This window comes from Gordionus sp. m RMFG-2023, chromosome 2 (assembly GCF_954871325.1).
Source record: "Gordionus sp. m RMFG-2023 chromosome 2, tfGorSpeb1-WG-v2, whole genome shotgun sequence".
Lineage (NCBI taxonomy): Eukaryota > Metazoa > Nematomorpha > Gordioida > Chordodea > Parachordodidae > Gordionus > Gordionus sp. m RMFG-2023.
In genome coordinates, this window is record NC_088776.1 from 42,757,408 (window position 1) to 42,780,534 (window position 23,127).

Genomic DNA, 23,127 nt, shown 5'->3' on the forward strand with positions numbered 1-23,127 from the left:
AAAATTGAACAAGGTCAGGCCTGAAAGGGGAGATAATTTGGTTGCTTCAAAAATTTAACATCTGCTGGTCTCTGATATAAATTAGTATATGAAATTTATAACAATATCTTTTAAATAAAAATAAATTTTCAATATTGTCTGCAGAAATTTTTTTTCCGTGGTTTATCAATGTTTCTCTTAATTATGATATGAAATATAAGAAAGTAAAAGTATAAAAAAGCAACCTGAAAATTAATTTACTATAATTGTTATAAAATTAGTATTTTTCTATAATAACATAATAAAAAACTATTTTTAAATTTTTTATTCCGTTTATCATAAAAAATATCATGAAGTTTAACAAATAATAAATTTCTATCTTATTGGGATTTCTCTTTTAGCGCATCAGTTACAAGAAGCTTAGCCATGCCTTGGGTCAAATATCGATTAATATTATTGATTGATTCGACTAATTGATCCGAAATCATGATCGAATCTAATCGCTGTGGCGGTTGAAAGGGTTTAAATAATTTGTCTATGTCTTCATCAGGTAAGGGTGGGAGGCCACTGAGTTCTCTTGATTTATTTTCAATCTCCTAAAAGGAGTTATTTAAAATTTTATAAATGTAGAAGATATAGCAATAAATTTCATAAACTACCAATCCTAAATAATGGACCAATTTAAAAAATAAAATAAAAATTGAAACTACCGGTAAATTATTAAAAACATATTTTAAAAAACACTTTTTTGATTAAAATAAGAATCTTTATAAATCGTCGCTAATATACCTAAAAAGAATTATTCGTTATTCGATTCGTAATTTCCGAATATGAATAAAAAAATTATTCGAATCGAATATGGATAAGGAAAATATATTATTCGTCGAATAATTTTTCATTTATTAATCAATCGAATTATTCGTATAATTGATTTTTTCATATTATTCAATTTATAATATATATTTGAGTTATTAAATATTAAAACTTATTCATAAATATTTAAAATTATTTGTAAGTATTTAACATGTAGTATCTTACAGAACATTTATTTTTTTATTTTATTTCTACATCTATAAATCACTTTTTAAATTCTAATAATCTAATTTTTCCAGATCTTGAAAAAAAATCCTTAAGATTTTTATAAAGGAGAAAGATTTTTGATCAATTATATACCTAAGTTTCCAAATATGTTTTTTATAAAATCTTTTATAAATAAACCTTTTAAATTTTCATGGACAAGAAATTTTCAATATGGAAATCACAAATTTAAAGAAAAAATATTCAAAGATTCATTCAAAAAATTTTAAGATTTTTCCATTTATATTTTTAAGGAATTTAATTTTCGAATCGAATATTTGATGAATCAATGCAAATATTGGACTCGTATTTTTTAGGTACTCGCTAATAGAAGAAGCCAATTTAAAAAAATAAGATAATATTATTTAGGATTTCCTGATGATTCAGAAAATGGTAATGTACGTTTAAAATGGTACCGGCAAATTACCAAAAAAATTATACTACACATCATTGATATTTAACCCCTCTTATTATTTAACCTATTAAAATATTTAATTTAAAAATTAAACATCAAAAACTGTATTATTCTAAAATAAACAATATAATTAACAAAATTTAATATGCTCTATCTACTATGCTAAATATCTCATTTTCGCCTGGCAATTTTAAAATTTTCTTAAATCACCGAAGGCCTAACTGCAACTAGTGTTGTTAAACCGATTTGAGCAGATTTACTCAATATTTCATCCAAAAACTATTACACAAGAGAGGTATGCAATGAGTAGGTTAAATTTTAAACATTAGGTGGTCGGGTTAAAAATATTTTTCTGGCGAAATTAGTACGAGCTTATATTTAATAAACATTTTATTTCATATTGTTGCATATTTTATAAGTTTAATTAAACAAAGAACCAAACTAACCAATGAGATAATTTCTAAATATAAAGCGGACAGGTCAAACAAATATTAAAAATAAACCATAGATGGGAGAGCAAGCTAAATTTTTTTAAGCAATTGGCGGGAGTTCCAGTTAAATCATTGCCCATCGCACACCTCTAATTCTATGCATAAGGTGACAATTTTTAAAACTATATTTTCCTTATTTAAAAAATTAAACTCTAAATAAATTTTTACTTTAATTAATGTCATATATTAATATTGAATTTGAAAAATAATGTAAGCTAAAAATCATGGGTGGTCGGCAGAGTTATTAAAGTAACTCGTAGCACTCTATCTTTTTTGGTAGCTATAGCTAATAGCGCGCTACTTTTTCCCCAAATATTTATTTGTTTAGCGCGTTCCTTTTTTTTGAAAGTAGCTAAATAGCGCGCTGCTTAGCTATTTTTTTAAATATAATATAACTATAAACATGAAAATTTAAATATAATATCATAATTAATTATAATTTATTTTGAAATTGAAATTTATATTTTCAATATGTAATTTATATTTTCAATTTGTATTATAAAAACCTAAATCAACTAGTGTAAATTATTTAAAATGTCTTAGCAAATGGGTATTCAAATCGATGTAAGTGAGTCAAACAATTATGATATTAATGAAATGGAACCCTGGAAGAAAATTTTCTTGATAACAATAATACAAATTTTCCATTCCAAAATTTAAAAATATTTGCAAATTAATGTAAAACAAAAAGTGGAAATTTATCTGTTCAAACTGTAAAAAAATATATCCTCAAATGTAGCTATCTCAAAAAACACCTAAAGGCAATAGTCATTTTAAAATTCTAAAAGTATTTTTATTTTATAAAAATGTTCATGCCAACCGTTTTAAAGATATAGAAAAACATCTTAATAGTTTTGTTATAGGGAAGACTACATTCAAAAAGACCAATTCAATTCATGCTAAATTGATTAATAATAAATATTGCACATGCCAATATTTCTCAGAAACTGGCTGATAAAGTTATTGTCGATTTTATAATTGAAATTCAGTCAATGTCATTGGTTGATAATCCATCATTTATTATGACGATTAAAACTATATCCTCTGGAACAACAATTTTTTGTTGTCAGACACTACTGATTGAGATAGCAGACAAAGATGGCCTAGTTAGAACCATAAAAACGACTTCCATTGATTATTTTTTGAAAATAAAGTAATATAATAGAAAATCCTCTAGACGCATTTTTTAAATCTAAAAATACAAATGAGTATTTTTGATAATTTTTCTTATATTAAAAATATTACATAAAATTAAATTCTGCCTTGCGCTCAAGTGCTTATGTTGAGAGATATGATCAAAACTAATTATATGTAAATATTTATAAATGTTGATTTTTATGTATTACATACTATGCAATTATATTATAAGCAAAAAATAAAACAAATTTATTTCTAATTTTTTTTATAAAAAGTAGCCAAAGCTACTTTTAAAAATATCCAAAGCTACTTTTAAAAATAGTAGCCAAAGCTACTTACTTTTAAAAATAGTAGCTAATATTATTTGACAAATAGCTATAGCACGCTACTTTTAAAAGTACGGTTTAACAACTCTGGTGATCGGACTCAATGGAATCAGGTATTAAGTATATAATATACCTGCACATTTTTCTCGCTACGTTAATACTTTATATGGGTTATATTTAGTGAGGAATAGTCAGTTCATTAGTGGGTGTTTTAATAATCTACCTGTAAATTTTATAACTGGTTAGCATTTTCTGCATCATCATGAGATCCTTAACATATTCCATTATTATTTAAATTGACTTCTAATAAGCGAGGATTCGTTATTTAGTTTTAGAAAAACATTGAACATTTTATTAATTTTTTTTATGAGAATCATTAATTAATGGTTAAAGTATAAAAAACAAAAATGTTCCTTAATTACTCTTTTCGCAATGTACTGTTGCTTTTGATTGAGTTGCTTAGCATTTTGACGATAGTACATGTTCAATTTATTGTTTTCTTGATTGATGTCATCCAAATTTAACATCATAGTTCTCAAATTGTAATCCAAAACGGGGATGAAATCTAGGTCTAACATGCGTTTAGAAGGGAATTTGTCTTCTAGTTTGAAATTGGTTTCTAATTGAGACAAAAGAACATTTGTTAAATTAGATGTCTTGATATAAACGGGAATTTCTTGAAATAAGGAGTCGTAATTGATTTTGAACTTTTGAATTCTTAAAATGCAATAAATAAATGTCATAATAATTTGTGATAGAGGTTGTAAGAAAATTGCTTTTTTATATTTAAATTTCTAGATCTAATAAAAAAAATACCTAATGTGTGAAACATCTAATGTGGCAATATTAGTTCTTATAACTAAAAAAAAATATTTTTTATCAAATTTTCAAATATTATTGTTAAAAGAAGTTACACTAGTTATGTAGCATTAAAGGGGATTGAATACTTGATATTTTAAAGTAAAAAAAAATTAGTAAAACTATAATGAACATCTTTATTAATAGTGGCCTAAACAATTTATACTGATATAATATTCATCTATTTATTAATACTAATATAATTTGATCAAAATTATAAGATAGGATTGTAACAATTCACTTTTCACAAGTTTGAACCGATATTCATAATATTCATTTGATATCTGATCTGATATTTACATTGATTTTTATGCGAAATAATTCTATAAACCATTAGTAAAAAAATTAATTTTCCGCTTCCTGTGATCAAGGCAATATTTGATGCATTATCACAAATAATTAAGTCTATATTATAGGGATATATATATACCAATATTTTTTTTCGGATCGGGTCAGTTGTATGTCTTTTTTTAAATATAGGCTATTGGCCAATATTCTTAAATTTTTAGATGCATCCTAATATAAAATTTTTCCAGCATCGATATTAATTTTTTTATTTAAGAATTGAATTAATAAATTTAAAATAACGAGCTAAATATTTAACAATATGATTAAAAAAAATAAGAAAACACATAATATATTTTTATAAGAATGCTTTTTAAAACTAAATAATTTATAAAAAAAATTGTAACAATTTACATTAATAATGAATAGACTAGATGGGATACTACTTTCTACAAGATAAAAATACTTTTGGAACAACAAAATGATTAAATGATTTTACTATATAAATAAATGATTTAACAATCTTTAAATATTTTTATAGGGATGAATATAATTGAATAAATACGTCTAAAATAAGTTAATTAAAATTTGTAGTAGTATATTTTAAATGACTTGGGTTATGGCCATGGTAGTTATAAATGGTGGTAACTAAAGAAGAAGGACATTAAAAAATTAAATATAATAAATATGTATAACGAAAAAAATCAGATTAATGTTGAACCGAAAATCATTGACAATATCGGATCGACCTATGTAAAGTGGTATTGGTAAACTTAAGAATTTTTTTTATTCCTCAAAAGTTAATAATCTTATATAAAATATGGTAATATTTATGACCTACAGATATTTTTAAATTCCTAATCTTTTTCTAAATTTCCTGTAATTTGGGTAAAATTTTAACCTATACTTTTAGATATCATAGGTAAAAATGGCCTGTTCTATGAGTAATGGTTTTCATTTAATTAATGATTGAATAAAAAACGAGCTTATAACTAATAAATTTAGTATTAAAATAAAGCGTATCGCGTATCTTTTAGAGTTAATTTCGATTTTAATCGAATTTTAAATAAGCATTACTATTATCGTTCTATATCAATATAAAAAAATTAAAGAAGGGTCTTTACGAACGTAGGATAAATCGACAAAAACTAGTAAAAGAGATATTTTTTAAACTATAGATGACATTTTTTTAAAAATTATTCGTTTAAATGGTTCCTTAAATTTTATTATATACATGATCTAAAAGGTTCCTATTGCAACATTTTCCATGCCTAACATGGGGACAAGCCTTTGTAATGAGGTTAGGCTGTAGATCAAGCTGCACAGATCCCTAAAATATAGAGCATAGATTATTTTATTAAAATTTCGTTATATTATCAATCAATAAAACTATTTATATTTTTTTTAAGGAGACCTATCCGCACAGCCCGCAAGCAGGTTGCCAGGTCTCACCCCATCAGTGGGAGACTCCCACATTAAAATCTATTTATAATTAATAATTTTGAGAAACAATTTGAAAATAAATTTTAATTTTTTTTCAAAAAACATATCTAGTGCGTTAAAGTTAATTTCCTTCTTCATAATATCTTTTATCCAATAATAACACATCATAATAAACATGTGTTTGTCATACTTAATTTTAGGAATTAGGATAAGAACATTTTATCTGGACTGAAGTATATTTCCTTGAGATCGAATCTCATTTCTCTTAATAAAATTATCATTATATTCATTTAAATAATTATAAATTATATTGAATTTATTTCCATAAGGCAATTATTATTTTATTTATTATATATCACTTTGAGCAAAAGCAATTCATTATCATTATAACCAGTTATTTAAAACATAGCATTGAATAACTCCTCAATATTTTTGAATTATGAAGAAACAATCATTAATTAATTCTTATTTCAACAAATGTCAAGCATAGGCACCCCGTATGATATGAGATGGCATGTCACTATCAGATAGTCATCACTAATACCCGCTATTGATATTATTTAAAATATCAAACCTCTTAAAAGATATTTTTAAATGGGAATTATAAAATCTGTCCAAATATTTTGAAATTATTTTTCGAAAATGAATTGGTGGTGTTTAGGAAATCTACATGCTTTTAATATTCAATTGTTAATACATATTCACAAAATTATGTTACAGGTATGATAATATTTATACAAAAATTGATAATAAATTTTACAGTTCTTTTGTTAAAAATGTCATTTTTAATTGCTTAATTGTTGCCCTAATTAAGGGTTTTTAAATGAAGCAGATATTTTTTGCTAAAACAATTAGTAGTAATCAAACTTTGATTTTAATAATTTTATTCAAAAAAGTACAAATGTTATGATCTAAGAACAAAAACTATCAATTGTAATTTGATAAATATACTAATAATAGCGCTAGATATTGATATCTTGTTTGAGGAGATTGTTATGCTCTCTATTTTTTTATGATTTAATGCCAAAATAAATAATCTAAAAGTATTGGAGAAATGGCTATAATTTTTTCATAGTAACAATAAATCCTCATACTAAGAAAAAATATGTGAGCATGTATCTATTACCTATTTTGAGAAATATTACAAAACATTACTAACTTTGTTAATATCTATAAAAAGTCATTATAAGAATTATCGTGGTGGGGGGGGGGGGGGGGGGGTAACTAACATTTCTAAAACCAGGCCAAAGGTTCAAAAAAATTTCTGCCTCAATTTTCACATTTCTCCTAGTGTTGTTAAACGGCTCATTTTGAGCTACTTTTTAAAAATGGCTAACTCAATATTATATTCAGAAATGTATTAAATAAGCCTGAAGATTTTTCCCATAGGCGACACAAAGGTTTTGACATCTATTAGCGAAATTTCAAGACTTAGGTAATATTTTTGTGGCTAAAATCTTGAATTAGCCATTTTTAAAAATCGACTCCAATCGAAATATTGGTAACTAACGGTATCTCGGGGAAATTTTTCATTATAAATTTATTTTTTATTTATTTTTAATTTATTGTTGTTATTTTTAATTTATTGTTATTTTTAATTATAGCTTTTTTAAAAGACCATAATTATAATATTATAATGGAATATCTTATTTTTACATATATCATAAATTGTTATACAAGAACCATAGCTTTTTTAAAAGACCACGAACTTCTAGATAATCACACGTGTTGTAATAATAATATGATAATGGAGAGAAATGCAGCATCTTATAGAGTAAGATGCAAAATATGTACAAGCAGCAATTCTATATGGAAGGGTTTAACAATATATTATTTTTTAAATTTATTTTATTAATTAGGCTCTATATTTGAAAATGTTAATATCCCTGTTAACAAATTTATACATCTAATATATCTTTTTGTGTCCTTGACGTCAATATCCGACAGCCTTCCTTTAATAGAGTTAGCACAATGTACCATTGGAAAATGGTATATATTTATTTGTAAAATTTGTCGATAAGTATCTTTAGGTATGCTATATTTAGAAAGATTTTCTGCCATACACAGGCAATTAATTTTGACAAAATAGGGGGCCCTGGGCATGTGATTGAAATAGATGAATCCCATATTTTTAAAAGGAAAAATAACACAGGGAGGATTCTAAAATCTAATGCCATTTGGGTTGTAGGAGGAATTTCAAGAAATGATGGGAATTTTTTTATTTCTCATACAGAAAAAAGAGATAAAGATACCCTTCTAGGTATAATCAGCAAACATGTCCATACTGATTCAACTATAATGACGGACAAATGGAAGGGGTAATTTAAATATAGATAAATCTCAAAATTTAATATTTGTTAAGTTATAACAATCTAAATGAAAATGGCTATGACCATTACTCAGTGAATCAGTCAAAATTTTGTAGAACCTAATGATATATCAACCCATACTCAACGCATTGAGCGTTTATGGAGGGATCTTAAGGCAAGCATACCCAGAAATGGAAAAAAATTTTCAACTCATTTGTATATATGTCAATACAGTTATTTTCGCAAAATTAAAAATATGTCCAATTTAAATAAATTAATTAAATTTTTAAATGATATAAATATGTATAAAACTATTTTTGTTTTTCCTTAAAATTATATATATCTATATTATCATTGTTTATTGAAATAAATTGGTTAATTATCTAGAATTTGATTGAAAATTTTAAGAAAAAAATATATATAAATAACTATATTATCAGTGTTTATTCAAAAAATTGGTTATTTATCTAGAATTTGATTGAAAATTTCAAGAAAAAATTTTAATTCTCTAGTATATTATGATTATATTTTTATCTTAAATATTTAGTATTTGATTCAAAATTTTAAATTAAATTGAAAATTTTTAGAATGAATCTTAAATAATTGAAAATTTCAAGAAAAAGTATATTATGATTATATAGTTTTAGAAAATTTAAATTTTAAGAAAAAAATCTTAAATATCTAGTATTTGAAAAATTTTAAATGAATCTTAAATAATTGAAAATTTTAAGGATAAATCTTAAATAGAATCTTAAATAATTGAAAATTTCAAGAAAAAATCTTAATTCTCTAGTATATTATGAATATCTAGTTTTATCTATTTTTTTATTTATTAATAAAAAAAATAAATAAAAATAAAAAAATAAATAAAAAAAAATAATAAAAAAAATATTTAAAAAAAAACAATAAAAAAAATATTTTAAAAAAAACAATAAAAAAATAATAATATCGAAAATTTCCCCGAGATACCGTTAGTTACCGAAATATTTAACAACACTAATTTTTCCCACAAAATAAACATTATTACCAAATTTCTCCAGCAATTTGAAAATTTTGACCTGGTTGTCCAAAAGCCAGGATGAATAATTATGGAATAAGCTGGGTATAAAATTATAAAAAGTTTTAAAAAATTACTATTAAAACATTGGTTTTATGCCATAAAATAAATTTTTAAAAATAGGGATTGTAAAAATATTTCTTAAAAAAATTCAATAGAATAAAATTCATATATTTGCCTGGCCTGTTAAGATTTTTATGTTATCTGACCATTATGTACAAATATTCATAAAGAAAATATCCTAAATTATATTTTAGAAACTTCACTAAATATGTTACAAGAGGAGCCCTCTGCCTAGCTGATAAAATTTTTTATCCAACTAGCTTGTAGGCTGACCTGTACAGATCTCTAGTGCTTCAAAGACTGCATAAATACTTTTATTGATTGTTAATTGAAAGTAATTAATCAAAAGTATTTCATTTTGATATTAAATTTATTATCTATAATTTTGTAGTTATTAATCTATCATTAAATAAAAACCTATACATGATAACTTTCATGTATCATCTTTGATATCTTCAAAAAATATGAAAGTTAGTAGATTAAAACTTTGCCAAGTTATAGGTAAAACAAACTTCAGTTTTTATAAATTAATTAAAAATCAAAAGGAGTCATCCAAAAATCATGTTTTTTGATTAATTTGACACAAGATGGCCCTATAACAAAAAAATTAATATTATATTTTGGATCCTTCCTTTAATATAATATCATAAAAAGATTTAAAATAAATTATACTTTAGTTCCATAAATTTATCATTATGAATTATGTAAAATTAAAATATATAAATATACTAGATATATTAAAATAATATAGTATTTATTATTAGTTTTTTTAAAAGGTATCAGCCCTGATATTATATTTAATATAAGAGACCTGCAGAGGCACCATTTGCACGGCCCGCCCCGGGGTTTTAAATTTTTAGGCCCGGCCCGGATTTAAAAATTTAAGGCCCGGCCCAGATATTTAAAAAAAAAAAATTTCAGGCCCGGCTCGGAATTTTTTAAAATTATATTCGACTGGTATATAAAAAAATTCACCTATGAGGTATTTTACCAAATTTTTCAGCGAGTATTATCGCTTATTATTTAAAAAATACATGAAAAAAGCTAATATTTTGAGAATATTATATTGAATTTATAAAAATTATAAAACTGTTATTTATAAAAATGGATATTTTGAGCATATAACTATATTTTTTGCATTTACTATAAAAATAAAACTAATATTCATAAAAATGGTAATAATATTTTGAGCATATACTATATTTTATATTGCATTTAAAAAAAATAAAACTGATATTTAATTTATACAAATGGAAAATATTTTGAGAATATAATATATTGTATTTAATTTACTATTTAATTTATAAAATAAAAATAAATCGCTATTTAAAAAAATGCATGTATAATAAATAGTATTTTGAAAATATAGTCTAATTGCACAATATTAATATAATTTATTTTATAATTTTTAAATATTTTATATTACATTTATAGGTTGGTTTTTCAGGTGTAAAAAATTTTTATTAATTTTCATGGATTTACCATCACATTTATGTCTTTTTAGATGTGATGTACCATGTTTATAATTATAAGATAATATACTTGAACAATTCTTACATTGTACGTAGCCAATGTTTTTTTTATTTTCATCTATGATGATGTTAAATTTAGCCCATATTTCAGATTTTAATTTATTATCTGTATTTCTAAAAGAATAAATATTATATTTAATTTTATTAATTATATCATTAGTATTTTGTGCCATGATTTCTTTTATTTGATTGTTTTGGTAAATATTCTAAAAATTTAGATATGAATTATAAAAAATATATTATTAATACTTGAATATTGGGGCTTATTTAAGATATTCCTTTATTTGATTTAAAATATGTTGTAAAAAATTAGATATGAATTATAAAAAAATATATTAATACTTTGAATAAATTTGCAGGAAATTAATAATTAGATCGATCTGTGGGTGTTGTGTGTTAACCATTACCCAATATTATATTAATCATAACTATAATATAATATAATCTTATAACCATTAACTCATAATGTTAAAATTTTTATAAAAAATATTAAGGCCCGGCCCGGGTTTAACAATCTTAGGCCCGGCCCGAATATATTTTAAAAAAAATTTTTTAGGCCCGGCCTGGCCATATTTAAAAAAAATTTTTTAGGCCCGGTTCACCCAAGTATATTTAAAAAATTTAAAATACGGCCCAGCCTGGGCCGTGTTTAGGGCTGGGCCTGCAGGTCTCTGTTTAATATTAACACAACCCTAGAGATTAGTGGTGTTAAAAAATAAATAGAAAATTTAATATGAGATCTTAAAATAAATTTAACAAACTTAATTAAAATATAAATTGTCAGATTAGATCTTTTTATGTATTTATCAAAAATACTGACTTTTCTGGACTATAGTCCCCACCACACTCAGAGCAAATTTGCAAACCTTTCGGTGTTAGACGATAGGCTCTCAATGCCAAAAAGCCACGAGAAGTTTTTAAATTGTCATAAATCAATACTATACTCTCCCCAACTTGTGCTTGGTAATTAAATTGATTCTCTATAAAAGCAGCATTAATAAAATTTCCTAAGGGTGTATTTTGATACCACCCTATTTGAAGTGTATCAAATCTTAATTTAATTAAATTCTTCATAAGATCCATTTGATAATTGTTTACTAATTATTTAAAATTGATATAAATCAAATTAGTAAAAACAAAACTTTCTTCAGAGCTTTCAGTATTTTTGGGATTTGGACTACAATTTGTTACTTCTAGCCTATCCTTAACTTTAAGGCCCATTAAAAATCCTTGAATATTATCTCCAAGTCCAGCAATTTCTTGCTCGCAGTGTTTTATAATTTTGAGCAATACCTAAAAGGAATTGTTAAAATATTACGTTGCAACTTGTTTTTAACTATAAAATCCACTTCGACCAACGATATACTTGTAAAATCTTCAGAAGTCATGTTTTTTGAAATATTATGGTTCAGCAGAAAATAAAAAATATATTTATCTTAATCGATTATATTAATATATTAATGAAATATGATTGGCATCTGTCAGAACACAATCCTATTTTACGTATTTTCAAGTAACAAATTTTTTTTTTACATTTTGTGATATACCTATATTTAAATAATAATATTTCCTCCAAATACAAATTAACTAACTATTATTTAATAATTTAGTAGGAAAATATAGTTAATTATTAGTCATTTTCATTTTGTAATAAAGTGATTACAGGAAACAATTCTTCCAGTAACAATTCTTATTAACATTCAATAAATTAAAAACCTCCCTAGCTTATCCTAATATATTTTTTATTTATTATAATCAGTAGAAGTAAATCTTTTCCTTCCTATAGCTCTCTCCAGCCAATGAAGTTTAAGTTAAAATACTAAATAAAAAATGATAGATTATATCCTGAGATCTTGGATACGTTCTTGTTATTGAACTATTATATTAATTACTGCTATTTAAGAAAAGTAAATTAAATATAAAATAAAATAATTCCCAGTAAATTTATCACTATTTTACTTACATATGTTACTTATATTTTACTCTAAGTAAATTAATGTTAAATAAAATAAGTTACCTTTAATTTTAATATATTCTTCTAAATTTCTTTGTTATGCCAGGCGCATAAACAATGGGGGGGGAAATCCCCCCATCGCAAATTTGACTGTTTTTATAAATATCATTTTAAGCTAATACAAATTTTACCCCCCCCTCCCCCCCTCCCCCCCCCCCAATCAAAATTTTACAAATATTTGAATATCAATTTTCCAACATAAAACCTATTTTTTATAAATAAATTTTATTAAAATTTCCTTTCCTTGTGAGTACATTAACATTATTCAAAAATATTAATAAAATGGATAAATTTTAAGTCAAAGAGATTGAAATCAAATGGTTATTTATTTTATTATTATATATAATTATTTTATTAAATTCAAAATTAGTAGTAAGTTATAATTAATAAGTATTTTCAATATTAATTATTAACAAATATCTATAATTTTTTAAATATTTTATTTTTACTTCGATTTTGTAGAACAGAAGAAATAAAAATACAAAAGTTAAATAAGGCTGAGCATGAAAAAAAGTAATGTGTCGTCAGAAGCGATATCATTATTGAATTCAATTGATCAATCAGAGTTTATCATTGCTGCTAGTTGCATCAATAAATTATTTTCCTATAGCTCACTACTTTGTAGAAATTTACAAAAACCAAATTTCGATTTGGTTCAGGTTATTGATTTGGCGGAAAATATATATGAACAGGTAGATACAATAAGAATGAATGCAGATGAATATTTTCATAATATTTATATAGACGTTGAATCGAAGGCTAAATTTTATGATATAACACTAATTAAACCTCATCTAGCACCTAGGCAATTATTGAGATGTAAAATAAATATTGGCTCAACTGAAGAATATTATAAAATATCTACTTTCATCCCATTCTTAGATACTTTTTTATCATAAATAAAAGTATTGTTTTTAGATAAAAAAACAAGTCTTTAGCAATATTCAAGTTTTAAAACCCAAAGATCCATCTTCGTTTCCTAATGCCACTATTGGTAAAATTCAATATTTAGCAAAATTTTACTCCTATGAGATTGATACTGAAATAAATTTAATCAGTGAATTCGAATTGTAGTATAAAGCTTTACTACGTTAAGCTATTTTACCTGAGCATACTATTGATGCACTCAATCGGTGTCCTTGGCTCAAATTCCTAATATTTTGAAGTTGTTTTATATTCTACCATGTTAGCCTATTATAACATGTACGAATGAAAGGACTTGCCAACTTAAGAAGGTTGAAAACATATTTATGAAGTACTACTTCCGAATCTCATCTAAATGGGTTAGCTCTGTTAAATATCCACAAAGATTTGGTTCCAAAGACAAACAAAATTCTTGATGAATTGGCAAAATTCCCACTAAAATTAAAAATCACATTATAATTATAGTATTTAATAAAAAAATTTGTATAATATTGTATTTGATAAGAAGTTTGAAAAAACTTGTTTTTTAAATTATTTGACAATATTTTATAGTGTTGTTAAACGCCTCGTTTGAGCCGAATTTTAAAAACGGCTAACTCAGTTATTTATCCAGAAAAATATTATGCAATTTGCTCATAGAAGGAGCAAAGGTCTAGACATATAGTATCAAAATTTCGAGGCTTAGTTAATTTTTTTCTGGCCAAAATATTGAGTTAGCCGTTTTTTAAAATCGGCTCAAAACGAGCGGTTTAACAACATTAATATTTTTGACATACTACTATTAGTATTTTCAATAAAAAAATTATATTATACTTATATTGTAAGCTGAGGCTAGTTTTTAAAGCAAATAAAAAAAATGACATTTAACTTTTATTCAACCTTACATTTAAAAAACTTTATTAAATATAATATACACAACTAAAAATAATAAAAAATAGGCATGTAATATCCATAAGCACGAATTAGTAAATAAAAGTTAAAAATAGAAATAAAATTATTATTAAATTATGAATATTTTAATGAAATAGCTAAAACATAAGATCCGGCCGAAGGCCGGGGGAAAGCTGGCCGAAGGCCAGATAAGAGTGGTTTGGGGGCGAAGTCCCCAAAAAATCCCCCCCCCCCATAAGAAAATCCTGGATACGCCACTGGTTATGACAAATAAGTATTGCTCAATAATACCATAACTAACTTATTAATACACATATTAAATGTTTATCAGTCATTATTGATATGCTATATTTACCATTTAAATTACCACAATGCCTTAGATATTATCAATTCTTTTTACTGTTATACCACTCTTAAACAATTTCACTATTTGATTATTTATATATTATATTTATAGTTCCTTATTAAAACCGTCCTAGCCTACTGATATATTTTATATTTACTATAATAAGTAGAAGTACATCTTTTCCTTTCTATACTTTTTCCAGCCGTTAAAGTGTGTTATAATATTAAATAAAAATAGATTATATACTGATATCTTTGATAAGTTCTTGATTTTGAAATATTGTATTAATTGCTAATTAATAAGTAGATGAGTAAATTAAATATAAAATAGAATAATTCCCAATAGAGTAATCACTATCTTACTTACATATAGTCAGTGACGTCACTAGGAGTGGTGCGCAGGGGTTCAAGCCCCCTTAAGCAAAAAAATTTTTTTAATGGCTCCTTAATATCCCCTTGAACTAAAAATAATTTTAATGACCACCTGAACGATTTCTTTTTTAATTCTATTGAGTAATATATAGATTTTATTTTAATATTTAAATATTAATAAGACTATCTAAATTTTTATTAAATGAATACTATTTTAATAATTAGATTAGATTAATACATATAAATTTTATTTTCACTGGCAGCTTGCAATCAAATTCTGTGTTAAAATAGAATATCAATATCCCTCAATAAATATTAATTTAGCATTAACAATTTAAGCTTAATTGACCTATTATTTAAATTATTAGGTAACCCTAATTAAATAAATTTTATCATTTATTAATTGAAAATTAACAAATTTAATATTGTAATTAGCCGAGTTCAAAATCACTAACTATATTATTCATTTTTAAATTTAATTACCATGCCTCTTCTTAAAAATTCTTAAAGGTCCAAATAAATATAAGAAATATTTTTATAAAAAGTAAGTAGACATATAGTTTATAATCCACTTTATATATATTTGGTTATAAAATATTAGATATAATACCACTTTTACAGATGTATTTGACAGTTATATAATATATCACAGTTAATATTTTAATAAATTTTACTAATAAATGCTTTTGATAATAAATATAAATAACAATTTGCATTCAACTCTATAATGCCATCTATTTATTTAAAAATCGATATTATAATTTTCCGATGTCCTCACTACGTCATCGTGACGTCATGTTATCGCTACGTCATTTCATCGGTACGTATTTATTTTTATTTTTTTTATTTGTTGATTTTATTTTTTTTATTTTTTTTATATACAAACAGATGATCCTATAACTTAAGTTTTCTATGCAACTGTAGGATGCCAAATTAAAACCTTAAATATTCTTTTAATTTATCATTATAAAATTTTACAACCTATGCAAGTATTGGATGTCTAAGTAATAAATATATCTATTTATAAAATATTACAAATTATTAATATTTTATATAGAAACAATTATTAATCAAGAAGCTGCTATTAGTGAAAATTATTATAAATGTACATAATATTTTCATTATAATTTTATATTACAATATTAATGCAAGTATTGGATATCAAAGTACATTAAATATATCTTATTTACAAAATATTACAAATTTTTCGTTTTATCATTTTACTCAAAAAGCTGCTATTAGTGAAAATAATTATAAATGTACATAATATTTTCATTATAACATTATATTACAATATTCATGTAAGTATTGGATATCAAAGTAATATATTAAATATATCTTACAAAATATTACAAATTATTCATATTATCATTAATATTTTATACATTTACTCAATAAAATACCAACAGTCTTAGTTTATTTTTAAATAGTATTTATTTATAAAATTTTATAAATTTATAAAATCAAAATATAATTATAACCTTGATCATAGTTAAAAAAAAGTATAAAAATCATTAAGTATTATAAAAAATATTTTGTTAAAATTGTTGCATTGAACACAATTTCAATCCATATTTTTCTCCATAACTTAATTTTTGGAGTTATCTCCAATAATACGAGGTAAGATTTGTTATTTCTTATAATAATATTAGGGCAGACCTGATTTTGTCATGATTCTCTAATAAGTTGTTTGCCCAGGCTTTCCCAGTTTCCCTTATTACGAATTCACATGTTTTTTTTTGCATATATAACTAGGAGTTAACCCATAGACTAATTGATAAATCAAAGATTTCCCCTTCATTAATTATAAATTTAATATCTCCAGGCTTGGGAAATTTTTTCAAAATTATTATGGGTTAGTCTGGGCTTAAAAAATATTTCTCAAAATTAATATTGGCTTGGTTTTCAAAATTATTAGGGATTGAGGTGGGCTTGAGAAATTTTTTTAAATTATTAAGATCTTGGATGCTTGAAAATTTTTTCCAAATATTGTGGGCTTAAACCTAGATTGGGATTTTTTAATGTTAAATGTTAGTCTTATGTTACTATTTTTATAAAGAAATATATTTTACCCATAGACTAATTGGTAAATCAGAGATTTCCCCTTCATTATTTATAAATTTAATAACTTCGGGCTTGGGAAAATCTTTTCAAAATTTTATGGGTTTAACTGGGCTTAAAAAATATTTCTAAAAATTAATATTGGCTTGGTTTTCAAAATTATTAGGGATTGAGGTGGGCTTGATAGATGCTTAGAAATTTTTCCAAAATATTGTGAGATTAAACCTAGAGTGGGATTTTTTAATGTTAAATGTTAGCCATGTCGTGTTTGGAAGTTTTTTGTATAAATAATAGTTAGATAAATATATTCAATATAAATCTAATAATACCTATTAAAAGATCACACTTCTAATGATATGACTTTATTAATTATTTCCAAATACCAAAAAGAAATCGAATTGTTCATAATTTATAAAAAATTACGAGTTTATATATAAAAAAATTGATATCCAAAAAACAAAACATTTTCTATGCAAAATAACAATAATCTATAGTATTATTCGTACATTCACGTTCGTTAATAATAATGGGTTTTTATATTCAAAAAAAAATTTGTTCATGCAAAATTTAAAATTAATGTAAGTTCATTACAGATAACTTTAATATTCATCTCTCATTTAAATATTCAAATCATAACATAAAAAAAAATATATATTTTTTTAATAACTTTAACAAGCTATATATTAATAATTTTATAAAGAAATATATTTTGACTCAAAGAATAGTTTTCAGTAACCTAAAAAATGTAGACTGGCTATGCTATGCCACAACATATGTATCCATACTGAAGATGTCACTAACATTCATTATTTTAACAACAGTCTCAAATAATATGGAAAAAATCAAAATTTTAAAAAACCTAAAATTCTCTTTTCCTTTCTTTCCCTTTTAATTTCTTTTATTATCTTCCCCTTTCTCATCATTTCCCTTTCCCCTCTAATTTCCTTTTGATTTCTCAATTTTCTTTCCATTTAATTTTCTCTTATTTCCATATCTCAGGTTACACACTCCAGCTGAAGGCTGGGCTAATATCAAAAAATAAATATCATTTTCTTAATTCAACTCATATTCAAGCAAAAAATGGGTCATATGATGTGAAACCCAACAAAATCTACCTATGCAAAATAAAGTTATTCATTTATATATACTAAAAATGCTTATACTTTTCATTTTAGAATACATCTATTTTAGCTTCTGACGATATTCCCACTATTTCTAGAGAGGTTAACCTAATATTGACTCCTTTTCAGGTTTAATACATTAATATTTTTTTAAAATATTCTTTTATTTTTATTTTAGATAGCTAGCCATGTCCTAACCTCTCTTAATGATTATACAGATGCTGATTTATCCGTCATTAATAAAAAGAATAGGTGGCAGGTTAATCAACAAAAGAAACGCTCCAGGGATCGTGAAGCCCAACAAAATATACTAACAATGCAAAATAAAGTTAGCCTTCTATACATATATATGTATACATATATTAAAAATGCATAAATGTTCTTTTTATACTTTTTTATATTTTAGAATACATCTATTTAACTTCTGATGATGTTCCCACTATTTCTAGGGAGTTGAACCTAATATTGACTCCTCTTCAGGTTCAATGCATTTATATTTTTTAAATTATTCTTTTGTTTTTATTTTAGATAGCAAGCCCTGTCTACCCTGCTGAATATTTTGTATAATGCACTAAAAAATATACTTAGTACATTATTTTTATTATAAATAATTTTATATAGGATTTTATATCTATTACAAAAAATCAACATATATTACAATATTTATTTATATTAAATTAAAATTATATATTTATTATTAAGGATCCTACCTTTTTTAACAATTTATATTTATTCTTTCAATAAAAAATACTAACGGGGTTTTCTATTTTTAAGATTTTATATTTATTCCAAAAAAATACATATTACGGTATTTATATATTATTTAAATTATTCTATACCTATTCACAAGGATCCTATTTTTTTTAAGTTTGCCGATTGGTTTCTCCGAATGGTATTTTATTTTAATCCTACCTTATAAAATTAACTTGAGAATTTATTTTTTTTTACTTTCGATAACTATCCCCATCTTATTTCCCTTTATAATTGTTAAAATATTAATATATCAACCATTAATAATGAACAAATGCTTAGAATATCATAATAGGCTTGATAAGTCCCCCAAAAAATTTTTTTGATGATAGCCCTCCAACTACTAGAAATATGCATCTAATATTGACCCATCTACTGGTTTACATTATTTTAATGTTTGTTTAAGTTTATTTATATTTTTGCCTGATATCTTTATTTGTCTAGACTAACCAACTTTAATCCTTCACATTGCTACAAATTTGATAAATATACTATTAAAGATAAGAATATAAAATAATGACTATTCAACAAACGCCTTACCCGTTCTAGAGTTACTGGTAGTCAAAATAATAAAGAACTCCGCTTGAAATGAACTTCTCTGTTTTTTTTATCTATTGTTTTATATCTATATGTTTATTTTATTTTCACCCAGTTGCCTCCAAATAATATTTTTATCACCACTGCCATAATCCCTTGCCACCTCTGCCTATTTTTTAACAAATATAAGCATTTAATTCCGTACTATCATTCACTTCACTAGGAGTTAATATAAATATTACTTTATCCGATTATCTGAGAAACTTTCATGAATATTTAGAGAAATGTTCAAACTTGAATGTGCAGTACGGCCAATTTCATTAACTTTATTAATGGAAAAATATGCATTAGTTAACATTGTCGTTCATGATTCTATTTTAGAGGGGGGATACCAATGCTGACACTTTTGACAGAAATATCATTTTGCGTTCTTCTAATACCATCTCAAAATTTTGTTTTGCAGACACAGCTAGGCCTTATCAAAAATCCAAGTCCCATGCAACTTTCATAAAATTTTGCCATTTATTTCTATTGTAATTTAATAACAATGTCTTAAATTTAATTTTATATTCCATTTATTTCTATTGTAATTTAATAACAATATCTTAAATTTAATTTTGTATTTAGAATAAAACTTAAATTTATGATAGAAATCATATTGGGTAAAATTTAAAATAAATATGCTTGAAAATTTTTTAATTTTAAATATGGACCAGAGACATTGGCCTGGAATTTTTTTTCTCAAACCTGGCCAACCCATAATAATTTTGTAATTTTTTCCCAAGCCTAGAGATAGGTAAATCTCTGAAAACCATATTGTTGGGAAAATTTTCTCAAGCCGGCCAAAGACCATAATAATTTTGTTAGCTGAGAACTGAAATAAAATATATAAGTCATAATTCATTTAAAAATAAAATCAGAATATGAAAGTTGTATGGGCTTGGTTTTATAATCAGGCCGCCAAAAAAAATTTTCAGGCCAATGTCTAGCCAATATTTAAAATTAAAAAATTTTTAAACATTTCTATTTAATATTTTACCCAATATGAATTCCATCACAAATCTAAATTTTATTCTAAATATAAAATTAAATTTAAGACATTTTTATTAAATTACAATAAAAATAAATTGCAAGATTTTATGAAAGTTGCATGGGACTTGATTTTTTGATCAGGCCTGGCTATGTCTGCAAAAAAATATTTTCAGGCCAATGTATAACCCATATTTAAAATTCAAAAATCTTAAAGCATCTCTAATTTAAATTTTATCCAATATGATTTCCATCACAAATTTAAATTTTGATATTTCTAATACATGCTCACGGTATAATTGCAACAATTTTACCTCTTTTTCTCCTAAATTCTAATATTTATATAAAATTATTAATAAAGTATATTTAGTACCATACACACAAACTAAATAATTACTCTTCAACCCCGTCAGCTAGTATGGTAATAAACGGCAAATTTTAAAAATATCAGATATTAATTAATATTTTAAATTTAATTATATTCAAGTTGGTGCATGTTTAAAACATACGCCTTTGAAACAGGAGGTTTGTGGTTCGACTCTCGCAGAGAGCAAAAAAAATAACATTACACTATATAGTCTCCTTAAATTTAAATACATTAGGAAGATACGAAAACGATCATGTTTTGATTAAGGAGATTATATATATTAGATAATTAATTATATTTAATTTTGAAATTTATATTTTCAATTTGTATTATAAACCTAAATCATCTGGTGTAAATTATTTAAAATGTCATCGTAAATGGATATCCAAATCGATGTGAGTCAGACAATGATGATATTAATGAAATGCAGTGTCTACATGACAGGATTTTCACTGGATGCAAACCCCCTTCAAAAAACCTTGCCTACCCCCCCCTAAAAATTTCCCACCACCTTCGGCGGCGGTGTTTCCCTATTATTATTTTTACCTTTTTAATTTATTGATACTCTTTTCAGAGAATTTATAAAGGATAACTTAAATTAATCAATCTCTACTACCAACTATCGATATTTTGTGAATATAAAGAATTTATTTTTTAGTTAATAAATTCTTTTAAAACCTCCATTATTTACAATGAATTAATTATTATGGTATTATGAGCTTGCTGAAATATCTAAACCTTTTAAATTACATTTAAACGAATAGCAGAAAGTTTTATTTGGAAAACAATGTGTATGATTGTTTGCAATATATAAATTTGGTCGATGAATTGTATTACTATTACAACAATAATTTTGTCCTATTTCATCTCAAAATTTAGTAGATAACCCCCCAAAAAATTTATCCTACCCCCATTAAAGCAGCCAACCCCCTACCCAACCCCCCCCCCTCCCCCCTCAAAAAAATAGGATGCAAATGTTCCTACCCCTCCCGCTCATGTAGACGCTGATGAAATGGAATGTACCCTGGAAGAAAATGTTCTTGATAACAATAATACACCATTTTCCATTTCCAAGATTTGAAATATTTTCAAATTAATGTTTAAACTACAAATTAATTTGTTTAAACTCAAATAAATATAGTAGTTATAACTTCAAAAAACACCTAAAGGTAATTGTCATTTTTAAATTCTAATAGTATTTATTTTATAAGAATGTGCCAATAGTTTTAAAGAGATAGAAAAACATCTCAATAATTTTAGTATAGGGGAGACTACATTCAAAAAGACCAATTCAATACAAACCAAGCTAAATGATTAATAATATTGCACATGCCAATATTTACTGGCTTATAGGGTCATGGTCGATTTTATAATTGATACAGCTCAGCCCATGTCCTTGGTTGATAATCCATCATTTACCATGTGGATTAAAACTCTATCCTCTGGTACAACACTTTTTTGTCATCAGAAACTAATGATTAAGATAGCAGATAACTTTGAAGTGATCAAAGTTGCTCTAATAGCAGAGTTGTCAGATATATCCTATATATGTACCACGGCAGATATTTGGACATATAACAAAAGGTATTATTAATATTTATAAATCGATCTGATATTAATATTTTTAGAGCTTATTTGGGAATCACAGGCCATTGGCTAGACCCTAAGACCTTAAAAAGAAGATATATTGCATTAGCTCTCAAAAGGATAATAGGATGCCAGACATATGATGTACTTGCAAATA

General features: G+C 24.5%; 1 protein-coding gene across 1 annotated transcript; it reads right to left on the reverse strand.

The window, feature by feature from the left end:
- Nucleotides 1-229: 229 nt before the first annotated feature.
- Nucleotides 230-12,406, reverse strand: LOC135923777 (eukaryotic translation initiation factor 3 subunit H-like). The gene is made up of 5 exons (XM_065458713.1): nucleotides 12,310-12,406; nucleotides 12,115-12,265; nucleotides 11,793-12,069; nucleotides 3,848-4,142; nucleotides 230-575 (listed from the first exon to the last, which is right to left on the reverse strand). The coding sequence occupies exons 1-5, from the start codon at nucleotides 12,358-12,360 to the stop codon at nucleotides 360-362; spliced, it is 990 nt and encodes a 329-aa protein (XP_065314785.1). The 5' UTR covers nucleotides 12,361-12,406; the 3' UTR covers nucleotides 230-359.
- Between the last annotated feature and the right edge of the window lie 10,721 nt (nucleotides 12,407-23,127).

Excerpts from the sequence above, each read along its gene's own strand:
- LOC135923777 (XM_065458713.1), bottom strand. The coding sequence starts at position 12,360 with ATGACTTCTGAAGATTTTACAAGTATATCGTTGGTCGAAGTGGATTTT. Across the intron at positions 12,070-12,114 it reads TACTGAAAGCTCTGAAGAAA|TAAACAATTATCAAATGGAT; the intron begins GTTTTGTTTTTA and ends TTAAATAATTAG. Across the intron at positions 4,143-11,792 it reads GGGGACTATAGTCCAGAAAA|AATTCAAAAGTTCAAAATCA; the intron begins GTCAGTATTTTT and ends TTGCATTTTAAG.